The sequence below is a fragment of the Platalea leucorodia genome (assembly GCF_965183815.1).
Source record: "Platalea leucorodia genome assembly, chromosome: 3".
In the NCBI taxonomy this organism is placed as follows: domain Eukaryota; kingdom Metazoa; phylum Chordata; class Aves; order Pelecaniformes; family Threskiornithidae; genus Platalea; species Platalea leucorodia.
Window position 1 is genome coordinate 24,725,273 of NC_138825.1, and position 13,313 is coordinate 24,738,585.

Here is a 13,313-nt window from a genome sequence, read left to right on the forward strand (position 1 = left end):
TCTCGTTGCCCTTGCTTAGAGAGATGCCTTGCCAGCGAAGGTGCAGGTGAGCCTGCTGGCGGAAATTTGGAAGGAGAATTCGAACCCTTAAAATCCCTAGCAGGGCATCGCCTCTGTTGGTGCAAAAGGGCACGTTCCTCCCATGGATTGGGTCTGTTTTCTGTGGTTTGCAGATACCGGCTGTCGCCCACGTGCGTTTTGCTGGCCAGAAGACATAGATGTTCCCTGCGACTGAGTCCTTGCATGGGTGTTTTGAAGATGAAACGCTACGTAAACTCTTAAAGCATACCACCTGAGGACATTGCCACTGACATGGACATCATTATTTATTTACGGACGCTTTAATCAGGAGGAGCTTTTTTGTAAACATGAATTGCTGGGCTCTTTCCTTGAGGTGTCGTTTCTTGTTTCATGCTATTGAAACATTAATCCTAACTTATTATGACTCCTTTGTGTTGGTCAGCTCTCAGGGACACTTCCCTAGGCTTGAAAACGTGGGAGCTTTCAAGAATGTGTCAATCGTGCCAACTCAAGCCACTTGTGGGCTACCAGACCGAAGTACTTTCTGTCAAAGCTCAGTAGCTGTTGAAAGTATTATGTCCTGCACCCAGAGGTTCTGTGTCCAGGAATGTCCGTACAGGTCGTCGCCTTCTTCCTACAAACTGCTTCTTTCAGAAGGCCTTGGTACCTGTATCACAGAGGACAAAAGGGACTTGCATCCAGGGTCCTTCAGCAATGCTTCCAGTTTTATTTTTCATAATCACAAGGATTGCTTCTCTACTCCCTGTTCTCCAAGGCTTACAGCTTCATTTACATTAACTGTATGGTTGAAACCTGAGCAAGAAGGTGTAATGTAAGTAGTATTGAAGGTGTTTACTTTCCTGGTGCTCTTAAAAAAATTGATCGTTGTAGTCATGGTCATTATGAGCAAGCTATTTAAAATTTTAAAAGGTACAGTGAGAAACTGTGACGTGTTAAGGCTGTATTTAGGTTGGGGTCTTCACAAGTGTCAAGACAAGTAGGTTCAGTTTCAGTGGTGTTGACAGATGATAGTCCAATTGGTAGCAAAACATGTTGTCAGGGGTTTGTGCTGTTGCTGCTTTCATGATGGAAAAAAAGGATCTAAAATTTTAGGAATCCCCCAACACAAGTTTTCTCCTTAAAAGCAAACAAGGAAGACCCCCAGATCTTCCAAAATGAATATTTCAGAGCTATAGAAGAGCGGTCATAGTTTTTCTGGAAGATCTGTGGAATGTTGACTGAACGAGAGATCATGTTGCTACTTTAACAAAAGATTCCACTATTCAAACTGCTAGTGAAGTTTTGCTAGGTGTTCACAAAATAGATGTGGCTAAGCATGCTTCCTCTCTTACTTGCCTATATGTCACATTTTTAGGAAATATTGCTGTTAAAAGTGTCCCTTCAGCTTGACTGGGCCTTACTATAATGAAAACTTGCTTTTTGAAAAATGCATTGCAAATCCTGCAAAAAAAGTTCCCTTCACTTATTACAAAATGCAGAGCCTCCTATTCTTTCTTACCCTGGTTGTGCAGATCCTCTTTAAAGTGAAGCACACAAAAAGTACAGTACATTCCTTCAGAGTATGCCACAAATCTTTTTGTACTTGTACACATAACTTAGAACGAAAATGATGATCTGCTCTGTTGTAGCATTCTTGATACTTACTTTGCATGCTGCTGTGAAATGGTAAAGTTGTCTAGGGGTGTGAAAATCATCAGAAACAATAGAAATGTCTAAAATTGTAATGATATTTGTACAATTATAGTCTCCTTTATGCAAGGACAATTACCATTTAAAAAATCAACCTAGCTATACGAATTGTGGTTACGGAGGGGAAATAAGATCTGCAGAGCAAAAGTAACTTTAGTTTGATCTTAAGTTAAATCAGCTCGGGTGAAGGTATGTGTAAAGGTGTCTCTGGAGCTTTGGCCTAGTGTCTTTTATAGACAGCGTTTTCTATATAACACTTGAATCTTGAGTGCCAGGGAGTCTGCTCCTGGGGTTGTGCTATGCTATGAGTTCATGTCCATGCACGTGCAGGCGTATCAGAGTCTTGTTCAGCAGAGCATATGCTTAACTCAAAGCAAAAATGTCCTGCTAATTTCCAAGCAAGCTGTTGCAGTGATGTGTTGAGTGAGCCCTGGGAAACTCTTTTGTCAATGGGATAGGCTTTTGCTTGCATGGAGCCTAAACCAATGAAATGTATGTCCTCAGTTTCAGATGACTTAAGTGCTGTGCAGAAACCAGACTCTACTGATGTCTGATTATCCATGGACTAGTGTAAAACATTAGCCTCCAATTGCTGCTGTGTTAATAACTGCACAATGTACATATTCCTGTTCAGTGGGTTTTATAGATCACTAAAATCTAAATGTTTTTACTCAATTTTTGTAATAGATCACTTCATTCTTCTGCCTTGTGAGATTGCTGCTGCTCAACATGTAGAAATGACAATGGTAGAGCCCAGTCCCGAAAATTGAAGTTGGACAACAGCTATTCCAGTGGTCAGGATGATGTGCCACTGTCCAGACTCTTTTTCGCTGTTCACAGAAAGAAGTGTGTTAATTTTTCTTTCTTCATAAAAGGAATACAGAGCTCCCGTTGTGGTGAAACAGTAATTGCACACGAATAGCCACTGAAGCTCGACTCAGAAAGGCGTCCTACAAAAGAGAAATAGTTTATCAGCTAAGATGTTTTTCCTTTGATTGTATTGGTTTAGTGAGTCCTTCAGGTTGGCAGGAGTTTGACTTTCCACACGTCCTACATTTTGCAGTCCCTGATGGGGAATTGTCCCTGTTAGATGTCATTTGTGAGACCTTTTAAACCCCATTATCACAGCAGAGGGACTTCACGGACCTGGGACTCATTCTAACAAAATCTTTGCGCTGCCACCAAAACACTCAAAAGATGAGCCAGGACCAGCTGCTCATTTTACCAGTAGAATAACTGAAAGTTTAACAAGGTATTTTGTTTACTGGCGAAGTGCTCTTACATCAAGTACAGCAGACCCATGGTTTTTGGGCATGTCATACTAATGTGTTTCTTTGTGCTGAATGTTATATGGTCTGGCTGCTAGAGAGCACTTAAGAAAGAAGCTAGGAGTGTTCCTGTGTAGGATCCCATTGCATCCTTGTAAAGACTGACATTTCTCTGTTAGGCATGTGCCCATGGAAGAGAATAGCAGGATTTTTCTGCTAGAAGTTACTGTGCTGGCTGAAGTGAGAGATACAGATGTGAGTAGCCAAAGTCTGAAGGCCCTTTAAAGATTGTGACATTCTCGGGGAGGGAATACATGTGAATAATCAAACACACCAAGAATTTTCTTCATCAATTTCATATACCAAGTTTTCTTGTGTGAATCTGGGAAAGAATATACTTTCATACATAGAGAGAGGAAAGTCAGGTCATGTTACAGATTTATTTGAAGCCCTAATGTTCTTCTAATATGTATAGTATAGATATTTGTAGGTATGCTTTTAAGTCACTGCATATTGGAAATCTTGAAGAAAAGCAAGAGAATAGTGAGAAAACACTGACGTTTGTACTCCAGTCCTTAAATTTACTTTCTCTTTAGGCAGTAAGTGCAATAAGTGAGCAGAGCTCTTGTCCCTGAACTTTATTCTTTCCCTGTGCTTCCTCTTTTACTGCATGTACTCATCAGTTAATATAAATGCTTTCAGAAAGCCTTTGTGTAGCCTGTAAGTAAGCCTTAGCACAATATAGGAAATCATATGTGATGATAACCCTTTGCAATGGGATAGGATAAGAATATGAGTAGAAGCTTAGCATATATGAGTAATGATTACAGGGAATTTATCTCAATTTAGTGTGAACTGGGCTAACTGGAAGTTAGATGACCAGAAGACACTGGTGGTGGGAGAGAATTGAGCTGGGGCCTTTTACACACAAAAGGGTTGGGGGAATGGCCTGATTGTGAAGTGAGCAGTAGGTGTATTTTTTAAACTTTATTTATCTAAAGGACTAAAATGATATCCTATTACTTTATATACATTCAGATGTTTTACATTAGGAATTAGACTGAAAGGAGGAGTTGCCTTAATACCGTATGCCTGATTTTGAACCCGTGCAGATGTTCCCATTTGCAAGTGCTCCAGTTAATGTGTGGGGATCACCAGTGCAGCTGCGTTAGGTCCTCTAGAATATTTTTCTCTTTGAAAGCTGACCAAGCAGATTTGCATTGTTTGCTTTTTCTTCCTCCAACCCCTCCATAGAGAATTATGTAGTCAGGAATTGGCTCTGTGGGACTGCAGGTTACCAGCAGTTGGAAACTTCACAAAGAGCAGTGGTTTCTCTCTGTAATCATGGCTGGAATAGAAAATCGTGCTCGGAGTCAGAAGTAATGCTTATGCCTATTTCACCTATGTTACCACTAGTTTGGTTTTTTTCTCCCTCACCCCATTTTCTGCCTCTTGATTTTTCTCTTTTAGTAGTGAGTCACAATTCACATTTGTTCTTTCCAGTTTTCAAAGTGATGTACATCAAGGTCACTTACCTTCTTAAAGTCATGACACCTTTGGGGATAAAAACAACGTGGGGATGTTTGTTTTAGATAACTAAAAAACCAAAAAACTGGATTATCCAATTATTGTTTATCCAGGAACTGGGTAAATCCAGTTCCTAAATATTTTGCTACTTAGCTGAGCCTTCCCTCACATTTATTATCTAGCAAAACTAGCATGTTTACAAGCAAACAAAATATTGAAAAGACCAGTTGACAATATATTAAGAAACATGTTTTTAGTAAGGTTTGAAAAACAGAAGTCTGTGTTTTGTGAGTTGTTTTATTGACAATGTTCCAGCAGGCTAAAACGGTAACAGTTAAAATGAATTAATTTTCCTCTTGGATTTAAAGGTGAATTAGTGAATAATGGAAGTATCAAAGAACAGCCTTTTAGATACTTTTCTTTTATAAATGCATAGTAGGTGAAGATGCTTATTGGTAGACAAGGGTGGGGTTTTCTGTTGTTTTATTTTCTGAAATATGTCTAAGTAAATCCTGGTCTCATACAAATTTTATATGCTTCTCTCTTGCGGCTTAGTGCACTAATTTAGTCTGGTGTAACTGTTAAAATATTTGGCTTTTCATGGGTCAGTAAATTGAGGACTGGATTTCTCAAGCAGTTGAAATGGGAATGCAGAACTTGATAATTTTTGTTGTACTGATGATTACCTTAATAAAATACATAGCTGTTTCACGAGCATATATAGCCTATGCTTTCTCAGGACCCTTGACGTGATGGTGATTGGATTGGCAAAAATATTTCAGCAGCTAGATAAGCAACATTGGTTGCTATGGATGGTATTCTTTGTACCTCATATGTCAGTGTTGCGTTTGATATTGATGCAAAGTCATTGTGGGAAAGCAACCTAACAAGGGGCTGGCTAGCCTTCTTGCCTTGCTCTGGTTCTCTTAGGTTAAAGAAAGGCTATGTCAAAGGGAGAGTGTAGGGGAAGCTGGTGTTTTTGCTACCTTACCTAGACAGATTTGGTGGAAAGATGGAAGACTTACTTCCAGAACATGTCATTCGTACTGCTTTTCGTGGTTATATTACATTTGCCTTGTTAGACTAAGAAAAATGTAAGTGCCTCCACAGGATGTACTATGTTGTACAGCTTTGTATGAAAAGTGCAGCAGAGACCTGCACGGTGCTGGCCAGCCACTGTGGTTTCTGTCATGGAACCCTGAAGAGAGAAGGCAAAGTGGACCCCTCTTCCACCCCTAAGTGAACTGGGGTTGCGTGCACTAAATTAAAAGAAAATGAATATATCTCACAGATTAAGACAGAAAATATCTTTGTTAAAGTTCTTTTACACTTAGCACATCCTGTGACTTTCACTGTCACTGAGCATCTTCTCAAGAGCTGTATTTTTAACGTTTATTTTAATGTGTTTTGGTTAGCATCACTTTACAGGATAGCACCTTGGCAAGAATGTGTATATGTGTGTGCCTCTGACCTTATGTTGTTTTTCTTGGTTATTTCCAAAGGTGTGTGATAGAAAAGGCTATTGATGGGCAGACTGTGTTCAAACTCACAATCTCTGAGAAAGAGACCATGTTTTATTATCGCACAGTAAATGGTTTGCAGCCACCAATAAAAGTAATGACACGGGGGAGAATTCTTGTGAAGAAATGGATTCATCTTAGTGTGCAGGTGAGTAAAATAAAAACCATTTAATATTTGTTGAAATACAACATTTGTGTGAGAATGGTATAACTGTATAAATATAAAAGGGTAAATTGGGGGATGTAAAAGATAACTCTTGAGTCTTGTAGGTAAGGATCTTAATTTGGGAGCTCATTTTGAGGCGATTGATAATTTTGTACTGGAAAGAAATGCTGTGCCCATTCTTCTGAACAAACAAGACTGAAAATTCTCACCCTTAAGAACACGAGTATTTGGGGTGAAGAAAACTTACTTATTTCTGATGTTACCAATAAGTCTGGGGTCTCTGAGATCATTTCCTAAAAACGAGAATGTCGTCCTCATCTATACGTGCTAATGTACTTATCTGGCAGAGGTGTGTCCCATTTAATTTTAAAGACTTCCTACAGTGCACATAAGTAAACATGTATGAGTTTGTGCAGGATCAATCAAGCCAGTAAGTTACAGAGCTATTATCTCTTATTTTAAAAATATGATTCAGAATTGTTAAAACACAATCCTTGTGTTCTAAAAGACTTCTGTTGACATAACTTTTTAATAAGTGTACAAATATCCACTGAGGATAAAGCAAAATTGAGTTTGTTAAAATTTAAACTGTATATACAAAAATCAGTAAACAAACACAGAAGAAATTAAAATTCAGTTATTTGCATGTCTTGTAATTCCCAACAGACACTCTAGTAAATTCTATTTGTAAGCCAAGTTCAACTAATAATTATAAACCACAGTTATCAGGTATTGAAATGTTTATCTTCTCCTTCCTTCATTTCCTTTATCCGTTCTATTAAATTTCATTTGGTTTACAGCACAATCAAGAATAGTTTTTCTGCTTTCTTGAAAGTTGCTAAAAGGTATTGACTGTGATTTGGATTTTTAGTGCTGATCTTGTCACTTGTAAGAAGTATCTAAGCTGACGTCTTGATTTTTTTGCAGTTTTCTTTTTTCCAGGATAACAGCATGGTAGTGCGAATAAGATTTTGGCTGTTGGATTAAAAGAGTGACCTTAAGGTAGAACTAATGAACTTTACACTTCAAACACTCCAAGGGTGCTATATTACTGCTGCTGCTGTCAGCCACGTTTTGTACTAGCCTCAGAAACTGCTAAAGCCTGGGATAGCAATATGAAGAGTGAAAGACCTGGATTTAAATACACACACATATCTTAAATTGTATTACAAAGAACCCTCAAGCATTCTATAGAATTTGGTCCTTTGTTTCTTTGGGGAAAGTTGTTCAATGCATAGCAGGAGTAAAGAAGTGTAGCTTCTAGACCCTTAAAGTGACTGCAGGTTTAATACCTTTTCCAAGTTTCTGAGCTCAGGGCAGAACCTTACATTCTGTGATTTGTGGTATCGTAGGATTCAGCTTCCCATGAAAGATGATAGTGGCTGCAGCATGATCCATTTAGCACTAGGTCTGGCTATGAAACTTTAGGCAAAGGGTTGTGTTGGGTTTTTTTAGCAGCTGTCCAAAAGCTTTTTTTTAATAAATGGAGAAATAAGTAGAAAATGAGAATGAGAGAGACCATACAAAAATATGCAAAAGTAGTTTTTATATGGAAGTGTCTGTCTTCAGACAATAGTAGTATTTCATGATGATATACATTTATGTATCATGATATATATTTGAATGTAGGTGTTTCCTTAAGCTGATGAAAAAGTCTTTTGAAGATAAAGCACTATGTAGTTTTATAGGCATTAATAATTTTAGTTAAAAGCAGTGGGAGAGCCTGGAGTTTACACCTAAAAGTACAAATCGTCTGATCTTACCACACGTGCAACTTTTGACTTCTCTGACTAAGCAGCCTTCTCCCCAGGGGGTGCCCATGCGGTAGGTATGGGCACTGCAGCGTGGAGGAGAGACCCTCCTGTGGGCTACCTGGGGTAGAGGCAGCAGAGGGTCTGAGTGCAATAATGGCCTGCTGCTACTTTGAGCTTTTCCAAGTCAGTCAGACCATGTAGAGCTCCATGCTGTCTTGTTGAGGCGAAACTGCCTCTAATACCTGTAAAGGATTAGCGATCTCAGTTCTGTGTCATTGTTGTAGGCATAACCTTTATTTTCAAGCAAAGACAAGCCCTAGGACTGAGCTCCGTGGCTAGTAAATTAGCAAAGTTTGCAGTCATCCTACAGCCATGTTGGTTTTGAGGTAGGTATGGTGTTATCAGCATAGTTGCTGTATAACCTCCTTCTACAGAAACAAAAAGGAAATTGTTGGATGTGAAATGTCGTGTATGTGACTGTGATGTTTAGCCATAAGCTATTAGGGTTAACTAAACTAACAGTAGATTCAGCCCCTTTTTAGGTACTTTGCAGAATTTGGAACATTGTTTGGCATTCTTTTTATTGGGGATCTAGCCAGAGCTGGGTGACATGTCCTGATGTTAAAAAAAAAAAAAAAATCTATTCAGACTTGTTTCACAGCTTGCTTGACATGTTTTGTGGACTAAAAGAAAATAATGTTTGTGAATGTTCTTTTATGGGGCAACCAAGTACTGTTCTTGATAAGACAGTTGAAAATGTGGAACGGATATTTTCGTGCATGTAACAACTTGTATATGTGGAAAAAGCGTAATTAAAAAAAAAAAAGGAGCAAATAGCAGCATTGCCATATTTGAAGTTGTAGGACCCCTGAAACCCTTATCTGTGAATTTAAGACGGAGAAGGTTGGGATGCAATGCTGCTATGCTAAGCAGAATTTTACATAAAGAAATGATATTCTCTGTGCATGAAGCATAGTAGGCACAAACCATTCAGATTCTTTATTTAAAAAGTATGTGCTTCTACAATTTTCAGACAATATAATTCAGATACTGGTGATAACTGAAGAAGTATGTGGTAACAGCTCTTTTGCTTATCACGAAAATGTTTTAACTTTATGCAAGGTGTGGGCATCTAACCTATTGACAGTTGGTTTGGTTTCCCAAAAATTTAAGCATTAAATGCTGCAATTAATGTCCCTGGCCTTCAATATGCATGACTCTTCTGGTAGATGAAGCATATTTGGTCCTTGTTTTTCTTGAGACTACAAAACTTTTTAACAATGTAGCTTTTAAATTCAGTGGTGGTTTAGGTCTGTGTAGGAAATGCAGGTGACAACAGTGGGTCAATATAGTTACCTTGTAAATTATATTGGATATAAACTTGACCAGATATTCTCAGAGAGTATTGCAAAGTATTGTTCAAAGCTGTGCACAGCATTGCATGTTTGACTGGTAGACAGGGAGGAAAAAATTTTTTGGCGTGATGCCTTGTTGCTCAGTGACTTCTGACCACATTACAGATATGTCCAATTTGGGGTGAGTCTGATTTAGGACAAAAGTTTTTTTTTTTTTTTAACTGAATGCTAGCACTTACTAATACAGTTAGCAAGCAGGGGTGTCTAATGGGCCCTGCCCCTGAGAAAAAAGCAATACCTGTTGGTTGGCTCACAGGGAATTTATGCATCTCATTTGTGACAGTGCATGGGAGAAGGACAGGGGTGGGCTGGCTGACACACCCAGTGGCTGCAGCCAAAGAAGCAGGGATTGAGGCATAAGGCTTTGCATGCCAAGTTGGTGACAGGAGTAACAGCTAAGGGGGACTGGGATTTGGTTTTATAAGTGTTCACGGCAGACTGGTGAATTTTTGTGTTTGTTTTTTAGCAGATTGGTTGTAGTTTTTGAAGAGTGTGTGTGTGAGTGATGTAGCTGACTATGAGAGAAACTGCTCTGCCAAGGAGCGAGGGTCCAAGTCCATCTCTGAACACAGGTATACCTAATATGAGACTGATTTGGGCCAAAGGTCTCCAAAGGCAAGCAGTCAGTGGGAGCTGGGAGCCTGCAAACAGAGGAGTTCCTGTGGTCAGTAGGAAAAACTGAAATATTTTTGCATAAATGCTAGGCAACAGACACCATGACAGAGGAGTGTAAAATACTGGTTGCAGATGTAAAACTGAGTTTAGAGAGAGCAGAAATATGGCAGGATGACAGATATGTTTGGAATTCAGTATAGGAGCATATGCCTATTCAGGAATGATAAAAATGAAAGCTAAATGGTAGAAGAGCACCAAATAGTAATTAAATGATAAGAGGGAAAGAAAGAAGAAAGGACAGCACAGATTGAAAATAATTTCTTTGGAATAAAATAATTCTAGGGGAAGAGAAGGCTAGTAAATGAATTCTACTGAAGTAATCTAGGAATTTAAATCCTTGGGTTTGGATTTAGGTGTGTAATTCGTTGGAGAGAACTGCTACTAAAAACTGTGTCATTGCAAAGACTTATTCTCCAGTTTATAGCTGGGAAATTAAAGTTCTACTAACAAGAATAGGGCCCAAACATTCCTGTATGTTCTGCATGAAAGGTTTCTTCATCAACTAGTCACTGAAGTGGAAAGTCTGGATACCAGCTTTAAGTGATGAAGGCATTATTAGAGGATGTGGGTGTCAAAAATAATGTTAAGTATTCATACGTAAATTGAGAAGAAATAGAAGAATAAACAGTTCTTTGGTTCTGTAGGTACACTTTGGAGTTTCAAAGAGACAAAGAAATAGGACTACTTTAATAAACCTATATGAACTGTGGAGCCCAGAGGTTGAATGGAAAAAAGGCCTGGAGGCTATTAAAAATAAAAATAATAATTAAGAGGAATCTCTGCCCTTAACAAAGGAAGAAAATTGGAGATGTAGTGTCCAGGCTTATCTGAGTGAATAAGCACCTTTGCAGTTAAAGATGGCAGAGTCTGCAAGCACTGGGCATGGGGAAGCAAATTCACAGAGAATGCTGTGTGGGAATAGAAATAAAACTGTAAAGATGTCAAGCTGAATTAGACTTTGCAATGACTGTTAAATGGTAAAAAGTTCTTAAGACTTTTTTGTGTAAGAAGGCAAGACCTGTGTACAGTGAAGGTGTGCTTGAGATTAAGGATGATTTGAGAAAGGTCCCCAAACTAAATAAATACTTTGCTTCTGTTTTCAATAAGGATAATAACAGTCACAGAGCAAAAACAAGTTGGGTAACAGAAATGAATGTATGGAAACAGAAGTGATCATGAAGTAGAAACATGAATCTGGAAGCTTATTGTGTACATGCTGATGCAATCAGATGGCCTTTGTCCAGAAATGCCGAAAGAACTGGTACATAAAATCCTTTGACAAAGAGATATTTTATGCGAATCTGCCAAGTCAGAGGTGGAGCTATAATGCTTACATTTAGGAAGAGTGTCATGCATTGATGCTGGCCAGCAGCCAAGCACCTAGGCCCCCCTCATCCCCGAAATGGAACAGTGGAGAGAGTAACAATAGCAAAAGCGAGAAAACTCATGGGTCAAAATGAAGACAGTTTAACAGCCGAAGGAAAGGGGGTGGGAGGGGAACAAATGGTGCAAAGGCAATCACTCGCCACCTCCCACAAGCAGACCATTGCTCAGCCAATCTCCGAGCAGCAACCACCTTGGAAGTAAAACCCCTGCCTCTCCAAAGTCCTTCTACCCCATTTATAACTGCTAAGCATGAGGTTATACAGTATGGAATATTCCTTTGGTCAGTTTGGGTCGGCTATCCTGGCTGTGTCCCCTCCCAACTTCTTGGCCCAACCCTAGCTAGCTTACCGCTGAGGTGGGATGGGGGGCAGAGTGGGGACACAGAAAGGCTTGACACTGTTCAAGCACTCTTGAGCATTAGCTAAGATATTCGTGTTATCAGTGCTGTTTTAGCCACAAATCCAGAACACAGCACCATAAAGGGTGCTGTGAAGAAAGTTAACTCCATCCCAGCCAGAGCCTGTGCAAAGAGGAAGGAAAAAGGATCTTGGCAATGCAGACCTGTTTGTCTTGACACAGTGGCATATGAGGATTTAGACAAGATCTTTGAAGGAATAGATAATGATGTGGAGCTAAATGAAAAAGGGGGTAAAATGCAGCATGGATTTACTAAAGATAGCTCATCGCTGTCTAACCTCTTAGCTTCTTTTGATGAGAAAACTGATTTTCAAGCAAAGTAAATGTGTCAGATTTCCTCTGTCTGGAGTTCAGCTTAGCATTGATGTGACAACCCATGAGAAGTTATAGGGTCAAAGGGAATGCTCATGGGAAGAGTTGGCAATAGATACTGCTCAAAGGAACTTGCTTGTAATCCCGGGGGCAAGGGAGGAGGGAGGCAAAAAAGCAGTTGAATTCCTTGAGAGTTAGTCTTTGGACCAGCCTTGTGTTATATTTTCATTAATGATTTTGGTAAAAATATTGAGTGTACTGATAATACTAACTGGTAACAGTAAGATGTCATACAGGAAGAATGGCATGACCGAAAGGATGAGGGTAGCTGGTATGAAATAAAATATGGTATTGCAAAATGCAAAGTAATGAACTTGAAATCCCTTACAAAATCTTTTGCGAAGTAGTTAATCATTAGAAAATTGCTGAAGTAGCAGTCCCAGGTAGCGATGAGTTACTGGCATGATGTGGCTACAAAAAAAGGCATGTGTTGGGGAAACGTATCAGGAGAGGCATTCCTAGTAGTGAGAGAAAAGCATCGTTGCTGCTGCTCCAGACTTGGGTGAGATTTTGTGCTAAATGTTGAGTACAATTTCCATCATTCATGTTTAAGGAATACAATTCAGAACAGCTACTAAGCCTATGATGACAGCGAAAGGCTCTATGCAGGCCTTACAGAAGATGATTTGGAGAACCTTCTTTTGGGAATTAACTATAGTGAAGAGTAGGAAGTCATACAGTTTTCTCTAAATCTGTTGGAGTGTAAACACCAGGCAGAAAAAGGGACTATTTAAGTTGGAAACTGAGTCTGTTCTATTGCAGCAGAGTGTTTCTGAAAAAGTGTTCTGATCAGAATAGTGGGGATAGGAAAATGTTTGGGTTTTTTTTTGTTGTTGTTTTAATGTAAATTCAATACCTTTCATAAAAAGGGTAATGTGGTATATTACATCCAACAGGACAAGACGGGAATTCATATCAATCAGTTGTTATATAGGTGGACTGTGGGATTTTTTCTTTTTTTCCCTTTTCCTGTGATGATATTGTAACAACCGCTGCCAGTAGGCTGTTGGACACAAGTCACTAATAGTCTTGGAATGGACTGTTGAAAAAGCTACTTCAGACTAGATGGCTTCAGTCTAAGA

General features: G+C 39.1%; 1 protein-coding gene across 1 annotated transcript in view; it reads left to right on the forward strand.

Annotated features, from left to right (window-relative positions):
* Positions 1–341: 341 nt before the first annotated feature.
* The window catches only part of USH2A (usherin), a gene marked incomplete at its 3' end in the record, with an annotated part of 389,347 nt that continues 376,375 nt past the window's right edge, over positions 342–13,313 (forward strand). The window contains exons 1-2 of the mRNA XM_082305924.1: positions 342–853; positions 6,029–6,194. Coding sequence (XP_082162050.1) covers positions 369–853; positions 6,029–6,194 — 651 coding nt within the window. The 5' untranslated portion in view covers positions 342–368. The remainder of the gene's footprint in view (positions 854–6,028; positions 6,195–13,313) is intronic.